We start from the raw sequence: 26940 nt of genomic DNA on the forward strand, positions 1-26940 counted from the left end.
TTGGCTGGCCAGCACTCATTGCCTGTCTCTAGCTGCTCTTGAGACGGTGGTGATGAGTTGCCTTCTTGAACCGCTGTGGTCCACTCATAATGAAGGAACAGTGATATATATTCAAATCAGGATGGAGGGGAATTTGCAGTTGGTCGTGTTTCTAAATATCTGCTGGCCTTGTCTTTCTAGCTGAAAGTGAGTGTGGGTTTGTTAAGGTGCTGTCTAAGAGGCCTTGGTGAATTTCTGCAGTACATTTTCACTGCAGCTCCTGAGCGTCGGTGGTGGAGGGAGTGGATGCTTGTGGATGTGGTGTCAATCAAGTGGGCTACTTTGTCCTGGATGGTGTCAAGCTTCTTGAGTGTTATTAGATCTGCAACCATCCTGGCAAGTGGGGAGTAGTCCATCACACTGCTGACTTGTGCCTTGTAGATGGTGGACAGGCTTTGGGGAGTCAAGAGGTGAATTACTTGCTGCAGTATTTCTAGCATCTGAGCTTTTCTTGTAGCGATTGTGTTTTTATGGTGAGTCCAATTAGGTTTCTGGTCAATGGTAACTCCAAGGATGTTGATAGTGGAGGATTCGGTGATGATAACACCACTGAATGTCAATGGTCAGTGATTAGCTTGTCTTTTATTGGACACAGTCATTGCCTCGCATTTGTGTGGCACGAATGTTACTTGCAATTTGTCAACCCAAGCCTGGATATTGTCCAGCCTTTGTTGCATTTGAATATGGACTGCTTTAGTATTTGAGGAGTCATGAATGGTGCTGAACATTGTGCAATCATTGACAAACTTTCTTACTTCTGACTTTATGATGGAGGCAAGTGCCAGAGGACTGGAGGATGGCTGATGTGGTTCCACTTTTTAAGAGGGCTGTTAGATATGCATCAGAAAATTACAGACCAGTGAGTCTCGTGTCAATGGTAGGGAAACTATTGGAGAAAATTCTGATGGAGAAAATTATTACCTCTTGGAAAGGCATGGAGCAATTTGGTATAGTCAGCATGACCTCCATCTGACAAACAACATTTGAAAATGTGATCAAGTGTGTGGATGAGGTACATTGTTGGTGTGGTTTATTTGGATTTTAGCACTGCTTTTGACAAGTTCCTACTGGGAAACTGATTAGGAAGGTTAGGCACATGGAATTGTGGGAAACTTGGTGAGCTGGATCCGAAACTGGCTTGTAATAGGACACAATGGGTGGTGGTAGAAGGCTGTTTGAGTGTTGGAGGCCGGTGTACTACAAGGATCAGTACTGGAACAATTATTGTTTGTTACATACATGAATGATGTAGATGAAAATATGACGGGAATGCTAAGCAAATTTGCATCGAAATTGGTAGAGCGATTCATAGCAAAGATGGTTATAAGTAATTTAGATGAGTTGATCAGATGGACAAACCATTGGCAGATGGTACTTAATCATGATAAGTGTGAGTTGATGCGCTTTGGAAGAAGAAAGTAGATGAGGGAGTATTTAAGATCAATTGCAGGACACTGAGTAGCTTAGAGGAATAGAGGGATCTTGAGGTAGTTATTCACAGATCCCTGAAGTCAGCAGATTACCATAATAGCTGAAAATGTGTTGCTGGAAAAGCACAGCAGGTCAGGCAGCATTCAAGGAGCAGGAGAATCAACGTTTCGGGCATGAGCCCTTCTTCAGGAAACTGGTAACACATTTTCAGTTCTGATCTCCAGCATCTCCAGTCCTCACTTTCTCCTAGAGCACCATAATAGGCTATTTAAGGCATATGGAACACTTGTTTTTATCAGTTATGACTTCGAGTATAAGAACAAGCAGGTAATGTTGGATTTATCCAGGGTTTTGATCAGGCCACAACTGGAGTACTGTATGCAGTTCAGGTCACCTCACTACAGAATGGATGTGATCGCATTAGACAGGGTAGAGAGGAGATTCGCCAGAATGTTGTCTGAAATGGAAAAATTGAGCTATAAAGGAGAGACTAGCTATGCTTGGATTGTTTTCTTTAGAGCAGAGAAAACTGAGGGGGGACATGATTGAAGTATATCAAATTATGAGAGGTATGGACAGGGTGAATAGAGAGCAATTGTTCCCCTTTTTTAAAGGATCAGTCACAAGAGGGCATAGTTTTAGGGTAAGGGGCAGGAGATTCAGAGGAGATTTGGAAATAAACTTTCTCACTCGGCAGTTGTTGGGAATCTGGAATGCACCGCCTGGGAAGGTAATTGAGACCAGAAACCTTACAAACTTTTTAAAAAAAAGAATTAGATGGCCACTTCAAATATAATCAGATTCAAAGATATGGGAGAAGTGCAGGACATTAGGATTAACACACTTTTAGTGGCAATTACAATGCTGCAGACTTGATGGGCTGAAGAGCCTTTTCTGTGCTGTGTGAATCTATGGAAGGTTATTGATGAAGCAGTTGAAAAATTTGGACACTACTCTGAGGAACCCCTTTACTCTGAGGAATACAAACCCAGCCTGGACAATCTGTTCTCAATTTAACCATTTCAGCCCTTGTGATGTTTGAGTGACTCTATGCTGCAAGCCCTTCAAGGTCAGTGTGAACTTCCTGAGATGCAACTCCCACAATTCATCCCAGAGATTATTCCTTTCAATAATTTCCTTCTTGGCATTGCTGTTTCATTCCACATTTCCCCCACTTCTCACCCCAACATTGCAACAGTGACACCATTTCAAAATGTACTCAAGACCAAAATAACCATAAGAAATAGGAACAGGACTAGGCTGTTCAGCCCCCTCAAGCCTGCTCTGTCATTCAGTAGGATCATGGCTGATCTGACCTTTTTCTTCACTACCACTTTCCTGCCCTTTCCTCATAGCCCTTGATGTTTATCATAAACATTAACAAGGATTTTGCCCCACAACTCCCTATGACAAGGTGTTCCGAAGACACTCAAATGTCTTAAGAGAAGAGATTCCTCCTCATCCAAGTCTTAAATTGGTACCCATTAATTCTATCCATGCCCTCTAGTCCTGGTCTCCCATGAGAGGAATCGTCCTCTCCGCATTTACTCCTTAACAATCCAAATGCTTCAAATTTAAGCAGCTTTAACTGTTTTGGGATGTCCTGATGTTCTGAAAGCTGCTTCATAAATCGAAGTTCTTAGGATTCGGTGATTAAAATTGTTTGATATGTTTAGCTTTGCTGACTGCAGGGGCCCAGGCTGTGGGCATCTTCTATGATGTATACAGTACCAGTAGCTATGTTGTCAACTTCAAAATCAAGAATTTGGATAAGGAACAAAAAGTTTCTTACTCCCTTAAAATAACTCAACATCATTTGAACAATCTGTTTAAAATCAACTTTTAATTTGAAGTGTTCAAATAAATTTCTACCTTGGTTTAAAGAGAGGAAGGGTAAAAGGGACCATTTTGGTTCAAAATGTATATTTTTCCCCGATAATGGAGTATCAATTTATATTCCATTTTCCTTCCTGAAATTATGTCCTAATTTACCAAAGGCCTAATAATACTTGCCTAATTTGTGTATACCAACCCTGTGACTTGAAATTATGTCAATCATGCAAAAAGGGGTGAGCATACTTATTTTGGAGCTGTATAGCAAATTATTGTTTGAGGGAAGTGTTTCAAATTGTAGTATTTACAAATCATTTTTTTTTCCCCCCTGTTTTCAGAGATACACTCATTGTTGCAGTAACAAACTCAGCTACAAGTATTTTTGCAGGATTTGTGGTTTTCTCTGCAATTGGATACATGAGCCATCAGTATAACCTGCCTGTTGAAGACATCGCCACTGATGGTAGGATTCCTTTTCAGCAATCTAGGGCATTTGAGTACTCCCTTTAAGACTTAGTGAAGCTCCCTGGTGAGGATTGAAATTGCATTTATTCCCATTTCTTCTGATCCAATTAGAAATGGTTTAGAGTAAAATACGCTCTATAGAGTAGTGGTTAATTGGTGATTTGTGCCATTTCCTGAATAAATAGGAAGAAACCCATCAAACAACAACTTTTTTTTTGTTAAAACTGAAGTCCATAAACCATGAAATGTTGAATCACTTGGATGCAGTCCAAGACATTGACATTTTGGTTAGCATTTGTATGTTACTTCAACCTGGGCAATGTAATTGGGGTTTCCTACCTAAACAACTAACTCCGAGGAAAGCCATGGAGTTGCTGTCCTCCTTTTACCCAGTTGACTCCAGAGCTTTCCTTTTTCAACCTGCTCACTTTGGGTCTGAAATGAGGAATACCAGAACAGTTAGTAGTCACATGTTGGCTAATGTCTCTTGTACATTTTTCTAATATCTTCTCATTGTCTCGTTCTCTTATTCAGGCCCAGGACTGGTATATGTTGTTTACCCAGAAGCATTTGTCACCATGCCTCTTGCACCGATGTGGGCTTCATTGTTCTTCTTCATGCTTCTCTGCTTAGGTGTGGATAGCCAGGTGAGCAACCAATATGATCGGACAGCTGATAGAAGGATTCAGAACTATACAACCAGTGCAAGGAAGGCCAAGAAAAAAACAACTTTGATAATTCAATTTGACAATGCCTGAAGTTTGAGTTACAGAAGTAACTCTGGTACATCAGAAAAATAGACCAGACTTTACGATTATTGGCAAAGTAAGAATGTATATGGACATACGAATTAGGAATGAATTCCAATTGTACTAATTCTAAGACCGTGTCCCCGGTTCTTGGCACCCAACCCATGGAAACCAACTTCCTGCATGTATCTGATCTATTCCTGTTAAGAATATTGACCATGAGGTCATTTGCTCTGGCCTCAACTCTAACAAGGAGTGAGAAGGCATAGCAGATAGACAATTAGTCATCTATCAGCCCCAAAACATTAAATGACATTGTTTCTAAGAAAAAGAAGTAAGCATACGTCAGGTATAGACAGGATAGATCGAGTGAATCCTTAGAGTATAAGGGCAGTAGGAGTATACTTAAGAGGGAAATCAGGAGGGCAAAAAGGGGACATGAGATAGTGTTGGCAAATAGAGTTAAGGAGAATCCAAAGGGTTCTTACAAATATATTAAGGACAAAAGGGTAACTAGGGAGAGAATAGGGCCCCTCAAAGATCAGCAAGGCGGCCTTTGTGCCGTAGAAAACTGGGGAGATACTAAACGAGTATTTTACATCAGTATTTACTATGGAAAAGGACATGGAAGATATAGAATGTAGGGAAATAGATGGTGACATCTTGAAAAATGTCCATATTACAGAGGAGGAAGTGGTGGATGTCTTGAAATGCATAAACATGGATAAATCCCAAGGTCCTGATCAGGTGTACCCTAGAACTCTGTGGGAAGTTAGAGAAGTGATTGTTGGGCCTCTTGCTGAGATATTTGTATCATTGATAATCACAGGTGAGGTGCCAGAAGACTAGGGGTTGGCTAACATGGTGCCACTGTTTAAGAAGGGTGGGAAGGTCAAGCCAGGGAACTATAGACCAGTGAGCCTGACGTCGGTGGTGGGCAAGTTGTTGGGGAGAATCCTGAGGGACAGGATGTACATCTATTTGGAAAGCAAGGACTGATTAGAGATAGTCAACATGGCTTTGTGTGTGGGAAATCATGTCTCACAAACTTGATTGAGTTTTCTGAAGGAGTAACAAAGAAGATTGATGAGGGCAGAGCGGTAGTTGTTATCAAAATGGACTTCAGTAAGGCGTTTGACAAGGTTCCCCATGGGAGACTGGTTAGCAAGGTTAGATCTCATGGAATACAGGGAGAATGAGCCATTTGGATACAGAACTGGCTCAAAGGTAGAAGACAGAGGGTGGTGGTGGTGGAGGGAGTTTTTCAGACTGGAGGCCTGTGACCAGTGGAGTGCCACAAGGATCGGTGCTGGGTCCTCTACTTTTCATCATTTATATAAATGATTTGGATGCAAGCATAAGGGGTATAGTTAGTATGTTTGCAGATGACATCAAAATTGGAGGTGTAGTGGTTACCTCCGATTACAACAGGATCTTGATCAGATGGGCCAATGCGTTGAGAAGTGGCAGATGGAGTTTAATTCAGATAAATGCGAGGTGCTGCCTTAGCAGGACTTATACATCTAATGGTAAGGTCCTAGGGAGTGTTACTGAACAAGGAGACCTTGGAGTGCAGGTTCATAGCTCCTTGAAAGTGGAGTCACAGGTAGATAGGATAGTGAAGAAGGCGTTTGGTATGCTTTCCTTTATTGGTCAGAGTATTGAGTACAGGAGTTGGGAGGTCATGTTGCGGCTGTACAGGACATTGGTTAGGTCACTGTTGGAATATTGTGTGCAGTTCTGGTCTCCTTCCTATCGGAAAGATGTTGTGAAACTTGAAAGGGTTCAGAAAAGACTTACAAAGATTGTTGCCAGGGTTGGAGGATTTGAGCTTTAGGGAGGGAAAGGCTGAACAGGCTGGGGCTGTTTTCCCTGGAGCATCAGAGGCTGAGGGGTGACTTTATAAAGGTTTACAAAATTATGAAGGGCATGGATAGGATAAATAGACAAAGTCTTTTCCCTGGGGTCAGGGAGTCCAGAACTAGAGGGCATAGGTTTAGGGTGAGAGGGGAAAAGATATAAAAGAGACCTACGGGGCAACTTTTTCACGCAGAGGGTGGTACGTGTATGGAACGAGCTGCCAGAGGGTGTGGTGGAGGCTGGTACAATTGCAACATTTAAGAGGCATTTGGATGGGTATATGAATAGGAAGGATTTGGAGGGATATGGGCCGGGTGCTGGCAGGTGGGACTAGATTGGGTTGGAATATCTGGTCGGCATGGACGGGTTGGACCGAAGGGTCTGGTCTGTTTCCATGCTGTACATCTCTATGAATCTATGATATGTGACAATAAAATAAATAAATCAGTCATCCATATGACACAAAGACTTCTCTGTACCAGCAGGTTCTACACGATCTCATCATTTAAATCATTTGATGGTTTTCTGTTCTTCCTGCCAAAATGGATAAGTTGACATTTTCCCACGTTATAATTCCCATCTGCCAAATTTTTACCCGCTCATTTAACCTTTCTGTGTACATTTGCAGACTCCCTATGTCCTTTTCATAATTTACTCTTCTACTGATACTTGGGTCACCAGCAAGAGCCCCAATCCAGGGAAACATATTTCTTTCATCTACCCTATCTATCCCTGTTAAGAACTTTGCACATTTTAATAAGACGACTTCTCATTTTTCAAAACTGCAGAGAATACTGGCACAAGTCTCATCAATCTTTTCTCTCGAGGCATCCAATGTATTAAACTTGTGAACTTCTGCTGCACTCCCTCTAAAGTATATTTGTTAGTAAGGAGATCAAAATTTTACACAGTACACAGGGCGTGGTCTCAGTAAAACATTATATAATTGTAGCAAGATACCTTTATTACATATTTACTCAAATTGTATTGAGATAAAGAGTAATATTCCATTTGCTTTGTTAATTATTAGCAACACCTGCATATGAGCTTTCAGTAACATATGAACAAAGGTCACTTTTTGAATGTTAACACTTACCAATATCTAACCATACAAAAACCTGCAAGACATGGGCATGTTTCTTAATTAATACTTTACAGGTGTCATCACAAAACAGGAGGATAATGCAGAAATAGTTACAGAGGCATGCGCAACTCAGCATAGGATAAACAAAGTGAGCAAGGAAGTATGAAGGGATCTACCATTTTTAAAGTAAATAAATCACCACGTCCATATAAAAAGTTTCCAAGGCCACTAGGAAACGAGAAAAGAAATAACAAATGTTTGGAACATGATTTAAATCTTTTCTGGCTACATAGGATTGTTAACATTATGATTGTTTTTAGAAGCAATAAAGAGAAATACCAAGTAATTACAGGCCACTATGAACCTCAGTCTTGAGCAAATTATTTGAATTTTTTTTCTGAAGGACAATTATAATCATAATTTAGAAAAACGCAGATTTATCAAACTGTCAGCACAGATTTGTTAGTTATGTTTGACTCAGTTGAATTAGGTTTTTGAAGAAGCATCAAGGTGGGTTGATGACAGTAGCTCATTTGATTTGGTGTGCGTGGATCTTAGCAATGCTTTTTATAAGATTCAATTTGGTAGACTTGTTAGAATACTAAATACCGTGTCATCCAAGGAAAGTCACAGTTGAATTCAAAATGACAAAGCAAAAATAATGGGTTCAGTACAAGGTTTTTTTGACTCTCATGTCAATGGTCTAGATTTGGATGTGGGGGCATGTTAATAAGTTAGTGGATCTTAGAAGAATTGGCCATTTGGTTAATAAATAAGGAGAAAAGCTTTAGACTGCAAGCCAATATCAACAGACAGGTTAAGTGGGCATATAATTGGGAATTGAATCCAGAAAATGAGTAATGCATTTATGGAGGAGAAAAAGGCAAGGGAATAAACAATAAATGCTAGAATACTGAGGAACAGAAGAACTTCAGAGTGCAAGTCCATAGATCCCTAGAAAATACAGGTTAACAAGGTAATAAAGGAGGCATTCTGGATTCTTGAATAGCTGAAGCTAGATGAGGGAACTTGTGCTTTATATTGTATTAAGCATTAGTTATGGTTCAGCTGGAATACTACTTACATTGTTGGTAATTGCATTACAGGAAGGATATGATTGCACACTAGCAAAGGACATAGGAGATTTACAATAATTTAACAGGACTGAAGCGTTTTAGCTATAAAAGGAGATTGGATAGTCAAGGGTGGTTTTCTTTGAAATGGAGCAGTTGAAGAAGGACTTAAATGAGGCTTGTAAGATTACAAGGAGGCTGGATAGAATAGATAGAAAGGACCTATATCCTTTTGCAGAGGGATCAAAGCTACAGACATAGAACTGGAAAATGGGAGTTGAATGGGTAACTCTTTTTGACTGGCACTGAGACACTGAACTGAATGAGTTAGCAGACTCTAAATTAATTTTGTGATTTTCATTAATTTATATTCTTTTTCCTTCTTGTAGTTTGCTATGGTGGAGGTGATGGTTACCAGTTTGATGGATGCCTGGGGAAAGAAACTGCTTTATTTCTTCAAGCGCAAAGAGATTGTGGTTCTTCTCATCTGTTTTGTTGCTTTCCTGCTTGGAATTCCAAACATCACCCAGGTATCCTCAATTCATTCTGCTGTTTTAATTATCTTCATCCAGCAACTAATACTCTAGTAAAATAGCCAGAAACACCTTGATGTTTAAACAATGTAGTTAATTAATAAAAATAGAGATCTCAGTAAGTAGATAAGCACTACTATAGATAATGAGCAGCTTAGTACCCTTGTATTTTATGGTCACTCCTAACACGCTACATATTGGTCAAGATAGAATTTCCTTAGTTGTACTCACTTAACAGTCTTGGAATTGGGTTTGTGAAGATCCTACCTTGTGGCAAATTCTGCTAAACCTCTGGAAGCTGCGGTGCCAACATTCACTAACTTCCCAAAAAGGATCTTGTGGTTAGGTTGATTGCAGCACGGTTATCAGGCTTCACCACTATCTCAGGAGAAAGTGAGGACTGCAGATGCTGGAGATCAGAGTTGAAGAGTGTGGTGCTAGAAAAACACAGCCAGTCAGGCAGCATCCGAGGAGTAGGAGAATTGATGTTTCGATTGTAAGCCCTTCATCAGGAATTGATGAAGGACTTATGCTCGAAACATCCATTTTCCTGCTCCTCGGATGCTGCCTGACTGGCTGTGCTTTTCCAGCACCACACTCTGACTTCACCACTATCTCTCAGTACAGATTTAAAGCTAGAAACAGTGAATACCGAACGTCTGAACAAAACGTGGACAGATCTACATGAAAAAAATTCCCCTTTTCAGATTTTGATGACAACTTGTGTGTTTGCAGTATTTCCTGCTATTAGTATTTTTTTTAATGTTTAGAACTTCAATTTTGGAAATATGAGTTGGACTTTCTGTAAAGCTCTGTAATCTTGAGGTAATTAAGTAACTTTTTGCATTTTGTTTTAAAAGGGTGGAATCTATGTATTCCAACTGATGGACCATTACACCGCTGTCGTCTCTCTCATGTTCCTGGCTTTCTTTGAAGTTGTGGCCATTTGTTGGTGTTATGGTACAGTTTTCATTTTGCCTTGCCAGCTTTTATTTGACTGCTCCTAAGCTTTATACTACCCATATATGACAGTCCTTCCCCTTCAGCCAACTCTTAATCCTCTACTCCATCCACTTACATTTCTTTGCCATATTGTTTTTCTCTTCTGTCTGACATGGTGTAAGCTAATACTAAAGAGTGGAGTTATCAGTGCAAAGACTGCATATAGATTACAAAGGAACCTTTTATTAACTTTGAACCAGTAATGAATACTTTCAAAATATAAAACTGCACTATTGAGTTTCCTACATTTCAGCAGCAATTCTATTTCAAAAGTACTTGATTAGTTTGAAAAGCACTGTGAGATGCCTAGCGATCATGAAAAGTGATATATAATTTCAAGCCAGTTTTTAAAATATGGCTCCTGTTGTTTTCCATAGGTCATTATACAAATGCAGTCACATGCTGAATTTCAACGGTGATCCTTGATAAATGTACTGAGCGTGTAGTGGATGATTGATTTCAAGGGGGGAGAGAGCACTGTCATTTATGGAAAATAAGATCTGTTGTGCATGCTCAGCACTTTGTAAGTGGAAAAGATAGTTAAGGGATGTGGTATTACTCAGTTTTATCCAGAATTTCGCTATTGCAACATTTTAATTACATGATTAATCACCCTCCAACCAACTCAGTTATTTCAAAAAAACAGTTGTCAGTTAGTTTGCAAATGGCAACATTCAACCCAGTTTGTGGAATATTCTTCATCCCTATCCCTCTTAGTTACATTCTAGGCTTTTCTGACTGTTGGCTCATGGATGGAGAGAACGTCAATGATTTGAATCCTCAGCAGTAATCCCACTAACATCTGTGGAGATGTGCAATGTCAGGTTGTTGCACTGCACAGTTGCTACATTCAGATTGCTACGCAGTTATGCACTGGCAGCTTGGAGGGAACATTGGTCGTCAGCCATTAAATTGTGATGCATTTATCACGTTATTATATGCACATCCCTTACTCCAAAAACTATTGTTTGCATAATTTTGTGATCTCCTTTAACTCTTCTCCCAAATTCTACTCAACTATTTTTCCTCTTGCGTCATAAAATATTTCGAGACACTTTCTAAGTTGAAATAGTAATTCAGAGAGTGGGATGCATCTGCTTTTATACCACTTCCCCCTGCATTACCCACAATGTGGTTGACTTTCGAATGTCCTCCCATATAGCCTGGCAAGCCACTCAGTTGTAACAATCGCTATGACGTCTCAACAAAGAATTTAAACTGGACACACCAACCTAGACAGCAGAAATGACAATGGCAAAAAGAGCCCTATCAACCCTGTAGGGTCCTCCTTACGAACATCAAGGGCTTATGCCAAAATTGGGAGAGCTGTCTCACAGACTAGTCAAGAAACAGCTTCAGCAGTGTTTAGTATATACAAGATGCACTGCAGAAATACACCAAAGATTCTTAGACTGCATCTTACAAATCTACCATCACTTCCATCGAGAAGGACAAGAGCTGACATGCATGGGAACACCTCAAGTTCTCCTCCAAGCCACTGTCAGTAAATGCTGGCCAGTGAATAATGTCCATGTCCCATGGGTGGGGAAGTTTTTTTTCAGAATTTGTGATTTTACAGAGTTTGAGTGAGAATATTTCATGTATAATTATCCCCTTCATACAACTTAAAAAGGGGTGTCCTGATCACAAGTCAATATCCTATTCAAAGTCTCAAATGATTGCACAGCAATTAGAAACTTAATTTGACAGGTCACATGGTGACAATATTTTCAGGGATAATCTCTGGGACCAAGCTTCCTTTGACCAATCATTTAACTGATAAGCAGGGGAATGATGAGTAAGGAACTGACTGATTGAACAGTAGTGGTCATAACATTTAGGCTTATGTCAACATTGAGTTGACTACACACGTCAACTTTAAAACAGAAACTGTTTTGTTGAACAATACTGATGGATTCCTATGTTTGATCCTACTACAGGTGTCCGTAGATTATCTGCCAATTACAAGGAAATGCTGGGAGCTCCTCCAAATCTCTATTTCAAGTTGTGCTGGTGGGTTGCATCTCCGCTCCTTGTCACAGTGAGTAGTTAACCTTTTCTAATAACCTTTTTCTCATCCATAGGATCTCCCACTGAAGTAGAGGGACATTTAAACTACTTCACTTACAGGGACTGAACAGGCTGGGGCTGTTTTCCCTGGAGCGTCGGAGGTTGAGGGGTGACCTTATAGAGGTTTACAAAATCATGAGGGGCATGGATAGGATAAATAGGGAAAGTCTTTTCCCGGGGTGGGTGAGTCCAGAACTAGAGGGCATAGGTTTAGGGTGAGAGGGGAAAGATATAAAAGAGACCTAAGGGGCAACTTTTTCACACAGAGGATGGTACATGTATGGAATGAGCTGCCAGGGGAAGTGGTGGAGGCTAGTACAATTGCAACATTTAAAAGGCGTTTGGATGGGTATATGAATAGGAAGGGTTTGGAGAGATATAGGCTCGGTGCTGGCAGGTGGGACTAGATTTGGGTCGGGGTATCTGGTCAGCATGGACGGGTTAGACCGAAGGGTCTGTTTCCATCCCTATGACTCTATGAATCCTCCAACAAATTGTGCTGTGTGAAATTGACTTTTAATGACATTGAGAAGAAAATTTGACAATTGTCAATTGGTTAATGAGACAGCACCTGAGAAAGGTGGCAGAGATTCATAATGGTGCTGTGGCATAGGGTATGGCTGTTTGCTGGTTTCAGGCCACTGCAGGATCACAAAATTTTAAAAAAGAGTTAGTGAGAGTTTGGCAGCCCAGCCTTGCATTAGATTCTGGAACTCTTGAAGAGCACCTCCTTTTCCACCAAATCAATTTTAAATTCAAAATACTTAGGTGAATCTTCTGCCAATTTAAGTCAGGCATTACGTGCATGCTTCACCCAACAAAATGGCAGTCATCGTCCTATGTGTGTCATTGGACTCCAATTTGATTTCTAAAGAGGCCTCTCGCTTGAAAGAATTGTCCCTCCACAAAGTAAAACAGACAGAAACCCAGTCAACCTTGAGTTCATATTGTTTTCAAGTCTGTCTCACTGTGAAAAATATTTCATACAAATTTTGTATTTTTTTTGTTAAAAAGTGTTTTTAAATCAAAAATCTTAGGAATTAAGTCATAACAATCAAGATTCCTGTTTAGGCCTCAGAATAGCCTCACAGGAAAGAAAGTTATTATTGGGTATTGGAATCTCCAATGAGGCAGTGCCACAAAACCCCAAAATATTACAGACTCGAAAATCTGAAACAAGAAAAAAATAGAATCAATCATGAACAGGTCAAATGTAGCAGCTAAGGAGAGAAAAATGACGCATTAACATTTTAGAACATCCTTCCATCAGAACCCCGAGTGCCTGTTTGTGATAGGCTAATCATACTACAGAGCAGAAAAACAGTGTGGAATACAGTTTGAAGGTGAACAGGTGGGACAGTCACATTGAGAGCCCAAGACTGAAGCAGGTCACATAGGGGGTAGAGGAAATGAAATGTCAGATAAGATTGGCAAAACAGATTTTTGTATGTGAATAGGTTTTATTTCTTTTGAAGTTTGTGGATAAGTTCATGGCCTGGTGTGGGGCTGGATCCCATGGATCTGGAATGTCCCAGTTTAGATCACTATCTGAGCTCATTTGACAAGTGAAGTGATGGTGACAATGTCTTAACAGGCCTGTGTTCTGCAGAGAGGAAAACAGTTGGGAAATTATCAGATGACTTGGAAGGAGGGGTGGGGTGCGAAAGAATAATCTGCAGTGAAGAATGATCACGTGGACAAGGTAGCAGAGGGTGACCAGTACCTGTAGCCTCTAATCATCTTACTGCTTTCAATAATAATGTGACAACACTTTTCATCTGACCTATTAATCCTGAAATTAGATTGGGTTGTCCACATACTTCTAATTTTTTTTATGACAGTTTGGAGAGAGGTAGCCACTAATACCCTGGGTGTTGATTTCCTGCAGGTTATCCTTGTGTCCAGCATAATCCGCTACAGCCCTGCCCGATATGGTAAAATGTACACTTATCCTCCATGGGCAGAGGGCATCGGCTGGATTGTCTCCCTCTGTTCAATCATCTGGATCCCACTTGGAGCTGTACACACATTGTATACATGCAAAGGCTCATTTGTTCAGGTGAGCACAATGGAGGGAGCAAGGAAGGGGAGATTGGAGGAGTGATTTCATTGTGCTGCATATGTAACTATTGCTTTAAAGCATTGTACTTGTTACCGTATTGCATAGTTTTTTTTAAAATTAGAATTCGTATAGTGTGGAAACAGGCTGTTTGGCTCAAGAAGTCCCCGTCAATCCTCCAAAGAGTAACCCACACAGACCATTTCCCCTACCCTATATTTACCCCTGACTAATGCACCTAACCTACACATTCCTGAACACTATGGGCAATTTAGCATGGTAATTCACCTAACCTGCGTATCTTTTGGATTGTGGGAGGAAAGCAGAGCACCCAGGAGGAAACTCACACAGACATGGGGAGAATGTACAAACTCCACACAGACAGTTGCCCGAGACTGGAATTGAACCTGGGTCCCTGGCACAATGAGGCAGCAGTGCTAGCCACTGAGCCACTGTGCCGCCCTGAGCTGTACTGAACCAGTGGTGTTGCAATAGTAAACACTACTAAAATATTAAGTAATCCACCTTCCCCTACAAATAACAGCATAATCAAACTAAATTTATGTCAATGCATTGTCTTTCCTTAGTAGCCCCCTTGAAGACACAATGATTCAAGCAATTCCATTCAGTGAAAATAGCTATTCCATGTGGAAGCATATGATTGTCAGCAGACTACTTGTCTGTAAGGACACAATATTATCTTCTGTTCAATTTATGTATATTCATTATAAGTCTTTGTGTCTCCTTGGATAATGAACAGAAGCAGAAATTTACATAACTTTTTAAAATGGCTTTACAACCATTTTTTCTCCTACTTGTATGCAGAAGCTTATCTTCATGTCTGTGTTCAGATGAAGAGTCACTGCACTGGAAATGTTAGCTCTGCTTTCTTCCCACAGATGCTGCCAAACCTGGCAAGTTTTGCCAGCAATTTCCATTTTTGTTCCATACTTATGAATCTGTGGTGAGGATTCCACACATGATACTGTTTGCCAGCAAAGGAATGCATGGCCCCTCCCTGTAGGTCTACTCGCCACGCAACCCAAATCCAGAACTTATATTCAGTTTGACGCGTGCCAAGATTGCACCAAGTGTGCACTGGATATTGCTGGAGTTCAAACAGCTAAAATTTCTCCTACTGTTAACAGAAGGACCTTACTATAAAGAGTGGACATTTGTGGAGGCGAAGAATGCAACTTGCATTCCTATAACTACTGAGGTCTTTAGGAAAGAAGAAGGTGTGCTCGAAATTAAATTGCGAAGTAACATAATATAGAGTTGTAAGCAAAGTAATCAGGAATTTGTAGCAACTCATGATATTCAATTCCAGGTAAGGAGCACTGGCTAATCTTTCACAGGCTACTGGTATTTGTGAAATAATGTCCACATTCAGTTCCTAAAGGAATGAAAGACAACATTGAAGTATTGGAAAGTATGCCTAAATTTATTGTGGAAGATCAAGCTGATACATGAGACAATTGGTGAAAGCCAGGCAGAATGATATAAAAGACTAAAGGTTATCTTGGGTATAATTTGTGGAGAGTCCTCCTTTTGGAGGTTGCAGCAAGACATTGGGCTACGCTGTGAAAAATCTGGGTCATAAAGTTTATGAGCTTTCAGTAGATCATGTTAAAAGTAAATAAAACAAGTTTTCTTCCCTTGTCTTTCAGCGCCTTCATTCTTCAATATCTCCAGTTGCTGATGTAATTCCAACAGAAAACCAGGACCAAATAGTCAAATTGAAGTCTGATATATACAGACCTTCATGTTCTATTACCCATATTGACAGCAATGACCTCACAGAAGATACTAGTCTATAATTTATAATTAAGATGTATTGGGGAAAATTAGTTTCACTGAAATATTCCTTGCTTACACTGGCATGACTTTAAGACAAAAAAAAAGTATACATTTTGGTGCTATGGTCACAAATTTAATTGTCATGGAATTTCTGGATGTAGGTTTGCTCGCTGAGCTGGAAGGTTTGTTTTGTCACCATACTAGGTAACCTCCTCAGTGAGCCTCCAAATGAAGCACTGGTGGTATAGCCCACTTTCTGTTTATGTGTTTGGGTTTCTTTTGAGTTGTGATGTCACTTCCTGATCTTTTTCTCAGAGGGTCGTAAATGGGATCCAAGTTAATGTATTTGTTGATAGAGTTCCTATTAGAATGCCATGCTTCTAGGAATTCTCATGCATGTCTCTGTTTGGCTTGTCCTAAGATGAGTGTGTTGACCCGGGCTATACCACCAGTGCTTCATCCGGAGGCTCACCGAAGGTGACAAAACGTCTGAAAATGAACCTTGCAGCTCAGCGAGCAAACCTACATCCAGCACCTCAACCTGAGCTACAAATGTTCTCAAAACTCGCTTGTCTTGGAATTGTTTGGATGTCTATAATTATATTCTGTTTCTGTATGAAAAGATTCCCAGGGCTGTTATTGGCAGTGAGCTTGGCAGTTCATCATTGCTGGAGGGTACATTACAAAGATGGCATATTAACTGTGAAGTTTATGTCCTAGATAAAAATTATTCAGTTTTAACATGTCCATTTGCTCCTTGAAAATTACTATGTCCCTCAAAGCTGCAGAGACCTACCTTTATTGACTACCACCATGCCAATTTGATTTCTGTATGACAATTGTTTAAACTAACAGAATCAAAGATCAATCTCATTTAAAATTAAAAATTACGATTAGGATGTTAAAAAAGACTCAATAGTATTTATTGCATTGGGACCAAAGAGGGAGATATTTACTATTAATGAGAGATCATAGAAATTTCTATCTTCCTTCACCTAAAATGTCTAAACAAATTTTAAATCATTCCATTTTACTAGAGCTGTAGAGTGGGTATGCTGTTTGCCCTTCATTGTCAACTCCTTGTTGACTCCCCATTGTTAGTAGCTACTACCTCTCCTGCTGTTCCAGTTGATTACGAATATGTCCAGATGATTAATCTTGCCCAGAGCTACAGTTGGCTTTGGTATACCTGAGTTTATGAAGGGAAATCAGCCAGTGTTCCCTCTGCTGATCATTATCCTAGGGCTGCCCTGATGCAAGTATTAATATATGGATGATGAATCTAGGTAGGTAAAGCTGTTCTATCCTTCACTTTCCATAACCTTCAGTGTGTTACCAGACAATGTCTGGCATCCAAAGAATTGAACCTCAGGATGTAGAGGTGCCAGTGTTGGACTGGACAAAGTCAAAGGTCACATGACACCAGATTCACCTGACAAAGGAGCAGCACTCCGAAAGCTTGTGACTTCAAGTAAACCTGTTCAACTATAACCCAGTGATGTGTGACTTCTGACCTTGTCCACCCCAGTCCAGCACTGGCACCTCCACATCATCTCACAACAATATGCAGCGTAGATTCTGTACACTTGACCTTGAATCTCGGAGTGGGGGGGAGAGATGGTACCACCAAAAAGTATTTTAAATCTGGGAGTCTCACAAAGCAGCTAACACTGTCCTTCAGCCTGCTTCAACAACTTAAAGATCTGTTAAAGTGCTTTAAAATAATTTGTTAGAAACTAAACTTGAATGTATTTTTTAAAATTAGATCCAAAATCTACTTTCATTGTCGTTGGTAACCATGTAAGCATGCAATCTAATTTTTAGGTTTCAACAAAGTGAAATAAATATTTATTGTTTTAATCTAAGATCTAGAACCGCCATTTGCAGGTTTAAATAAACAAATGTAAAGTGCTGGGACATAGATTAGATGTGTTTCCAATTGTGCACTGTACTTTGACTATGAAGTGCTTTGAGATATTGGATAGTTGTGAAAAATGCATACAAATGCAAGGCTATCTTTCAGTTGTGTGTAACTCCTGAATGGAGGTGAAAGTACGTTAATCTCCGGAATGACAAATTATTTCAGCTGATGGGTGATTTTGGATTTGTTGAAGAAATGCCTTCAATCGCACAATTCTTACCAGCTTTCCAGAAGCAGTTTTATGGAAGAGAGTCAACAATAGTCTCACAACCATGTTGTGGCTAAATAAGAATGAGGAGATTTTATTTGATAGATGGAGAAATTTGAAGATGTTTATCCTCAACTAGAGATAGCAAAAAGGAATGAGCCCTCATTTCATTTTGAACCTGCCTCTCAGATTGTCATCAACTCACTATCAAATAAAATCAAGTTGCGCTTTTTTATGAGTTTGTTTCTTGTTCATTTCTAATTTGCCTTTAAATTTAAGATTTAGTTTTCAAACTTTTATTAAGAAAAGCCTATAAACCTGTTGTTACTATTAAAACTACTGTCTTCATCATTTGAGTTTGCCTGGTATGTGTCCGGAAATTTTGGAATTTCAGAAAATTCAGGAATTCGAGTTTTTTATTTGACTGTACTGACATTTTTTTTGGGAGGGAAGGAAATAACTTTGTTGATAATAATACTTTATCATGTCATTTCTGTGTTTTAAACCTGAGCTGCATTTATGTTGTTTCATTACATTCCTGAATACAGTTTAGTCTGTAATGGAGTATCATGTGTTTACAGTCACAGCTGTGACAATGGGTATTATATTTATAAAGTAATGAATTTCCAGTGTACATTAATTTATATAACTTTCAACTTAGTTTGTGGTTAGGTGTGTATCAATAGTGGCCTAATGTCAACCTTGTTTCAGGGAGATCTAGATCCCATTCTTTCTGGAGAGATAAACAAAGTCAGTAAACCTTTCACTTTATCATATGTAAAAACAAAAATCCTTTATCCACTAGAATACAAACCTCAAAATATTGCCACACCTTTTTAACTCCCCTCCTAATACGGTCAACTTCTGAGGCAGGTGAATATGTGGGGAAAGGCAACACTGAGTAATTTCCTCAGTACAGGAGGAACTGGGACATTTCTGTCCAGCTCTACAAGATGTTTGAGGATTTGACAAGAGCTTTCTACATCTGTCCAGCTTTAGTTTCTCATATTAGATAATGCAGTAATTAGTAGATGATATTGGGGCAAGATGTATCTGCAATGATGTGTCTCTTTCTTACCTGGTTGTCTTCTGACCTTTATTGAACTAGTGTTGGCAAATGTAAATTTCAAGTTTAAACTTTTGGAAAGTGTACTTATTTTGCAAAACGTTTCAAGAATTGCCTTTTAAAATAAATTAACAAATGATGTAAAAACTATGATCTTGTAGTCTTGTATGTATTTAGGATTATGGCCTGAAATGTGTTAACAGTTTAATATGTACAAAGCATATTATAAACCACACTATACATTTTAAATCTGATTACAATAGATGCAATGGATTTGCTTTAATTATAAATGTCAAGCATCATCAACTCTAGCCAAGTCACTGTGAGATCTCACCAGTATCATTCTTTGATTGCCATTACTACCCAGACTGTTAAAGTAACATTCATGCAATAAATTTGCAATCATCAATTTCTAAAAAACAATTCTGGACAATTCTACGCAATTGAAAAAATAAATGTGTTTATCTCTCTTGACTTATGATCTATTGGGAAAACCTATTTGGATTTTCTAATCATTTTCTTCAATCTGTTTTTTCATGAACTTGATTATTCCTTGCCCCAAAACAAATTTCCTTTTGGAGGAATTTCCAGGCTCTACATCAAAATAGCTTTTGACACAGAATTACAAACTCAAATTTAATCCATCCTCTCATTTCCAGTATTTAGGTCTGTCCAGTAGTTCCTTTTCCACAGATGGTGTTTCCTTGTTCCCAGAAATACAAGAATTAACTGCCATCTTCTCAAGTAGTATTTATTATCTGAATTACTTTTTGTGTATTAATAAATTCAAACTGCAGGACAACGTAAAATTGATTTCTACTGTCTTCAAGCCAACCTCCAATCACATAGATTTACTCAAAGGAAGACCGGGTGCCTGTTAAAATCTACAAATGGGAAAAAGAATTAATTTATAAAACTAACATTTGATGTAATATTTGGTACTTTATATTTAATGGAATCTGCCTTATTGTTTGTTTAAACAATTGTGCTTCACTCAACACAAAGAAATTATTTATTACTTATTTACTTATTATTTATTATTCTTTATTATTTATTCCACATTCCTCCCCACTGCCTGACATATTCAGTTACATCTAGTCTACTCACTTTCTCAGCTAAGCACTATTTTAACATTACTGTTTCCTGGGACCTTAGTTCCCTGTTGCTTAAAAATGTGGGGTTCTTCATTTTTGTGGTCTATTAGTTTGGAATCTTTTTACAAGTATGAAAGTAGCTCACAGTGGATGTGATGGAATATCAATTCAAATTTATGAATTTTCTGGAAACAAATAGTATACAAAGATGTGTTGAACTACAGTAAAGTGAAGGATCAGATGTAAAGTATACCATTTTGCTCTGACAAATAATTTATGAACTTTAACAGTGAGGGGAAGCTATTACTGATGGATGGCATGTATTCCCACAAGATGCTAACACTTCCTGCTTTGACTGACCACATTTGTTTTTAGGGATTAGGTGTGTGGTGTAACTGTCGTGGCTCGTTGCCCTGATAATCAACTGTCACTGCTGCTACATTTCATTCCTTCAAGCTCTTTGCAAGTAAGGTAAAGGAAACCAAAGTTATTTAGTTAGGAGAAGCAAGGAAGTATGCCCAATACTTCCTCGTTGAACTGTCACTGTCTGTCCTCCTGAGTTGGGAAAGTGAGAGGTAAACCAGGCTGAACCTGAGAAAACTTGTTAAAAGTATTTTATAAATGATAAGAAGATAGAAACTGTGTAAAAGGTGTAATGAAATTTAAGGATCCAAAGGTAGAAATCATGAAAAGCTTGTGAACGTATAGAAAAAATGAGAATTAAAAAGGCTAATGGAATTAAGGGGGTTTGAATACAATGGAAATAATGTAATTGTTAGTTATGTAAATCTCTGCTTAGAACCCACTTGAGCACTGCATTCAGTTCTGTGCACTGCGCATCAGAAAAAAAATACATTTCTCTTGCAGGTTGTACAGTGTGGATTCAGCAGAATGATATGGGATAAAAGGACTATGGTGTAAGGTAGGCTAATCTTCCACAAAGCAGGGAATACAAAAGGATGATTTAATGATTTGAGGTTTATAATATGTTGAAAGGAATTGAGGGGAGACGAAATATTTTCTCTAGTGAAAGTCCAGAGTTTATTTTTGTTATTCATTTATGGAATGTTGACATAACTGGTTGCGCCAACATTTTTGTCCATCCCTCCGATATGGGAGCATATCTTTAAAATTAGAGCTATACCTTCCGGGGTATAACAGGAAAAACATTCACTTTTTGGCATTTTTCTTGCAAGTAATTGAGCATGCCTCTTGTTAATTAATGATGACATCAGCACACCATATGCAAGCTGGTTTGCATATTTTAGAGTCTGATCTCTGTTTCCTCAAATTTGTTTTTATTATAATTCAATATTATTTTGGATTTGGATTACATTGTTTGGCCCTCTTCAATATTGAAATAGTTTGAGTCCCTTATCTGAGGAAAAATATGGAGGCAGTCCAGAGAAGGTTTTCCTAGTTGATATGGGTATAGAGGGATTTTTCTTATGAGAAGAGCTTGAGGTCTGTACACGATGGAGTTTAGAATAGTGAGAGGAGACCTTATTGAAACATTAATGATTCTAAGGGGAATTGACAGGGTAGATGCAAAGAGATTGATTCTCCTTGCAGTATAGTCCTGGACCACTGTGGTATAATTTCACAGCAAGGAATTGCCCATTTAAGACAGGGATGAAAATAATTTTTTCTCTGAGGTTATTGCATCTGTTGGTTTCTGTACTGCAGAAGGATTTAGAGGCTGGGTCATTAAGTATATTCAAGGCTGAGACAGACAGATTTTTAATTGGTAAGAGAATGGAGAGTCTAGAGTAAGTGTCATACAGTACAGAAACCGACCTTTCAGTCCAACCAGTCCATGCCGAACATAATCCCAAACTAAACTAATCCCACCTGCCTGCTCCTGCCCCATAGCCCTCGAAACCTTTCCTATTCATATATCTATCCAGATGTCTTTTGAAAGTTGTAGTTATACTCACATCCACCATTTTCTCAGGAAGCGAATCACCCCCTGTACAGAAACTGACTCATGTGCTTTGGAAATCTGCTTCCTCTCATCTTAAAAATATGCTCCCTAATCTTGAAACCCCCATCCTAGGGGGGAAAAAGCAACTACCATTAGCTCTATCTCTAAATCTCATTATTTTATAAACTTATTTTAGATCGTTTCTCAACCTCCTATTCTTCCAGTGAAAAGAAAGTCCCAGCCTTTCTTTATAACTCAAGCCTTTCATACCCAACAACATCCTGAGAAATCTCTTCTGAAACCTCTCCAGCTTGATAATATCCTTCCATTAACTGGGTGACCACAACTGGACACAGTATTCCAGAAAAGGTGTCACTAATGTCCTGTACAACCTCAACATGACTTGCCAACTCCTAGACTCAAAGGGTTGAGCAATGAAGGCAAGTCTGTCAAACACCTTTATAACCACCCTGTCTATATGTGACGCAAACTTCAAAAGAGTTATGGACCTCACCCCTATGTCCCTCTGTTCTATAAGACTATCGAAGACCCTACCATTAATTGTGTAAGCCCCTACTCTTGTTTGCTGTACCAAAGTGCAATACCTCACATTTATCTAGATTGAACTCCATCTGCTATTTTTCAGCCCATTGATCCATTTGATCAAGATCCTTTTGTAATCTTAGAAAACCTTCTTCACTGTCTACAATGCCACCAATTTTGGTGTCATCTGCAAACTTACTAACAGAGCCTTCTATATTGTCATCCAAAATCATTTATATAAATGACAAACCAGAGAGGACCTGGAATAAATCCCTGTGGAACACCACTGGTCACAAGCCTTCAGTCTGAAAAGTAACCCTCCGACATTACTCTGTCTCCTGCTGTTAAACCAATTATGTATCCAATTGGTAAGGCCACCCAGAACACCATTAGACCTAACTTTATTAGTTAGTCTATCACGCAGAACCTTATCAAAGGCTTTACTAAAATCCAAATAAACAAAATTTACTACTCTGCCACGATCAATCTTTTTGGTAACTTCCTCAAAAAACTTAGTCAAGTTTGTGAAACATGATTTTCATCACACAAAATCATGCTGACTATCCTTAATCAGTCCTTGCCTCTCTAAATGTCCATAAATCCTATCTTTTATAATCACCTTCAACAATTTACCCACAACCAAAGTCAGACTCACAAGTCTTTCTTTCTCTGGTTCTGCCTACAACCTTACTTAAACAAAGGTACAACATGTGGACTCTGCTAGGGTGCAAGACCTGTTTGTAATTGCTTGAAAAAATGCTCCATGTATCTTTTTCATCAATGAGATTGGTGCAATTGGAAGGAAGAGTGGTCAAGGTAATTAGGAGGGCAGAGTAAGCAGGCAAACACACTAAAATCAGTTATTGGTAGAAATGGATGCTGAGTATAATTTACTGGTTAAACAAGATCTGTCTTTGGAATATAATGCTCTGTGTATGCTTTTTAATACATATCTAATATATTATGCATCAATGTAAAATTTAATACCTATGCTTTCAAAGCAAAACCTTGTATTCTTGGTTTCATATATGAGCTGACATTTGTGCGTGTTGGACTGATAACTTCCCTTTTCACAAAGCTAAACTGCCCTGACCCTAATACATTTCTCCAGCTCCATACTTATCCCTGTTTAATTTCTTTAAGGATTATTTTATTCTTTGCTGAGATGTGAGTATCACTAATAAGACCTGAAATTGATGCCCATTCTGGAGGGCAGTAAAGAGTCAGTCACATTGCTGTGGTTCTGCAGTCACATGGAGACCAGACCAGCTAAGGACAGCAGAACATTTTTATGACAATTGATAATAGTTTCATGGTCACCATTTCTCAGCCTGACTTTCAGTTTCAGGTTTTAATAACTGAATTCAAATGTCGTTATCATGCATCTCTAGATTACTATTCCAGTAATATTGCTACATTATCACCATCTAGGAGGACTTAGTGCAGAGCTTCTGTTAAGGGTGAGGTTGGTGTTAGCTCAGCTATTCTGATCACTGTGTGAACGGATTCAACCAACAGTTAACCCTCTTTAAAATTACCCATTTGCGATTTTTCTGGCCAAGTGTCAGAGTCAGTTTTGAATGCATCCATGAGAGATACAAAGGGGAAAGCTACTCAGCACAGGAGTAGAATTACAGGCCAAGGCATTCTCATTTTTACAACACCTGCTGCACTCTTCAGGTTAAAGGTCCCTAAGGCACTCCGGCAATGACTCTGGAAAAGCAAGTATGTGTTACAGAAGGACGTAGGGTGCCAAGTGGGTGAAGCAGGGGAGAGTTCACATGGCAGGTGGGTGAAGGAGTGGTTAGGGTGCTAGATAAGTTGAGTGCTATGATGGGTCAGAATGTTGTGTTTGGCAGGATCTGTGGGTGTCAGGTCCGAAGAGGCGGAGGCGGTGGGGGCTGTTTTTGTATCTGAGGACATGAGTTAGGAGTCCAAAGAGATGCACTTCGGTTTTTCTGTGGGCTGGGGTGGCATTGTCAGTGGTGAGTCAGAGGGTCAGTTCATACTTACCCAAGCTTTAGAGTCTGTTTTTAATCCTCTAACTTTTCTTGCGTAACTATTAACCGTAAGAGTTGGAATGCCCCACATTTTAAGGTACTTTTTTTTTGGTTAATTCCAGATGCACAAGGGTTTTCCAACAGATTTCAATTTCCCACAGAGTCTGCATGGTACTGGTGCACAACTCCAGTCTATGCTGTTCTAATGACTAAACAGTTTAGCTGCTGTCACTCTGTTACTACAAATAATTACCTACTATTCGTATTGATCACTTAGCATGTATCTTTATGGAAGGAAACACTATCTCAGCACTTAGACATTTATGCATACATTTTAAAACTGCAGTATAAACTGACGACTCACGCAGTGTTAGTACAGGTGGTTCACATCAAGATGTTATAAAGGAGACACCACAAAGGTGAATATGTTAATTTCAGCATCATGAATGGTATATATAGGAACGCTTTAAACCTGTACCTAAGTATTTTCTCTCCTTTCAGTTTGACAATGCATAGCCAAATTAGAGAATGATGGGATTCTTTCTTTCCCCACTGCATTAATTTGAATAAAATAATCCTTGCTCAGGATAAATATTTCTCCAATGAAGTATTTATTCTATGTTATGTTTGGTTTTCACCTTGCCCCATTCCCACTCCATTTCACATGTTTCTGTGCTGCTGTACCTCCCTGCTGAACTTCTGACTGCACTTCTTTGTTTAGCCACTAGATGGTGAACAAGAATGACTAGCATTGATTCTCTGCTTACCGCGCCTGCAGATACAAAACAAAATTCTTGTAAATTTGTGAACACCTCCATGAGAGGTTTTGATTCTCTCTCCCTTCCAGTCAAAGCTGCTGTGTCTTGCTTGGTTCCTGCTTCTTGCTATGCTTCAATTGGGAACACAAAAGTAATTGTGTCATATTACTTCCCACAATGTTTGTTTTTGCAACTACAGCCTCCTCTGATTTTTCTGTTTTAGCATTCTTAATGGCTTTCTCATTTCGGAACTACTTCCAACTTAAATGCCAAAAAATATAGTTATTCTTGCAAAATATCTAATTGTGCTTGACAAAATTCCTCCAAAAAGGAAACCTGAAACTAGTAAGCTCCCAAGGTGAGGAATGAACTGGCTGTTTATTTATCAGTTCCTTTGGTTGGTTGCAGTATGTTTAAGCTATAATTGGTCTCCCTACATAAGAAGGTATGGAGGAAATACAGTGAAGGTTTGCTAGGCTGATTCGCTACGTTTGTAAGACTGTCACATGAGGAGAGCTTGGTTTGAGTAGACCTGTATCCAGAGTTTAGAAAGATGAGAATGTATGAAATTTTAACAGGGTTAGGCAAACCACAAACAAGGAGGATGTTCCCGCAAATTGGCGAATCTAGAACCAGGGATCACTGTCTCAGAATATTGGTAAGCCATTTAGGACTTGGAGGACAAAAATGTATCCACATTTATATGGTGTTGAAATAGAGGATTAGCTATGATCCTGTTGAATGTGGAATAGTTTTGAAGGGCTGAATAGCCTACTTCTATTCCTAGTATCTATTTTTATAAATGATCCCTTCCCTTGTGAGTACCTTTCCTCTAGACCCAAATGAACTTTTATTTTAAACAAACCAAATAGGCCAGGCTTTCTTGAATTATGAAAAAGTTTGAGTTAATTAATTACTAAACATGAGAAGAAAAACTAAAGCAGCATACATACCCACATATTAGAAATACGAGGCAAGTCTAAAAAGGCAAAAATATTTTGGATAGGGTGAAGAGAAAAGGTCTTTTCTCTGAGGTGGGGGAGTCAAGAATTAGGAAGCATAGGTTTAATGTGAGGGGGAATGTCTTAGAAGGGACCTAAGGGGTAACTTTTCATGCAGGGAGTGGTGTGTGTGTGTGTGGAATGAGCTGCTGGAGAAAGTGGTGGAGGCTAGTATGATTGCAGCATTTAAAAGGCATCTGGATGGGTATATGAATGGGAAGGGTTTAGAGAGATATGGTCCAAAAACTGGTAAATGGGACTAGATTTATCTGGTCAGCATGGATGAATTGGACCAAAGGTCTGTTTCCATGCTGTACACCTCTATGACTCTATTAGCCACCCTCCAGTCATTAGGCCTTTCACTGTAGTTATAAATGATGCAAATATTTCTGCAAGGGGTCTCATAATTTCCTCTTACTTCCCACCA

General features: G+C 39.1%; 1 protein-coding gene across 2 annotated transcripts in view; it reads left to right on the plus strand.

Annotated features, from left to right (window-relative positions):
• The window catches only part of LOC140488134 (sodium- and chloride-dependent GABA transporter 1-like), a 75468-nt gene extending 56125 nt beyond the window's left edge, over nucleotides 1–19343 (plus strand). For both annotated transcript variants that reach the window (XM_072587946.1, XM_072587947.1), the window contains 7 exons: nucleotides 3642–3766; nucleotides 4303–4415; nucleotides 8924–9064; nucleotides 9928–10027; nucleotides 12010–12110; nucleotides 14028–14198; nucleotides 15869–19343. In XM_072587946.1, coding sequence (XP_072444047.1) covers nucleotides 3642–3766; nucleotides 4303–4415; nucleotides 8924–9064; nucleotides 9928–10027; nucleotides 12010–12110; nucleotides 14028–14198; nucleotides 15869–16018 — 901 coding nt within the window. In that variant the 3' untranslated portion in view covers nucleotides 16019–19343. The remainder of the gene's footprint in view (nucleotides 1–3641; nucleotides 3767–4302; nucleotides 4416–8923; nucleotides 9065–9927; nucleotides 10028–12009; nucleotides 12111–14027; nucleotides 14199–15868) is intronic.
• The last annotated feature ends 7597 nt before the right edge of the window (nucleotides 19344–26940 follow it).

This window comes from Chiloscyllium punctatum, chromosome 17 (genome assembly GCF_047496795.1).
Source record: "Chiloscyllium punctatum isolate Juve2018m chromosome 17, sChiPun1.3, whole genome shotgun sequence".
Classification (NCBI taxonomy): Eukaryota; Metazoa; Chordata; class Chondrichthyes; order Orectolobiformes; family Hemiscylliidae; genus Chiloscyllium; species Chiloscyllium punctatum.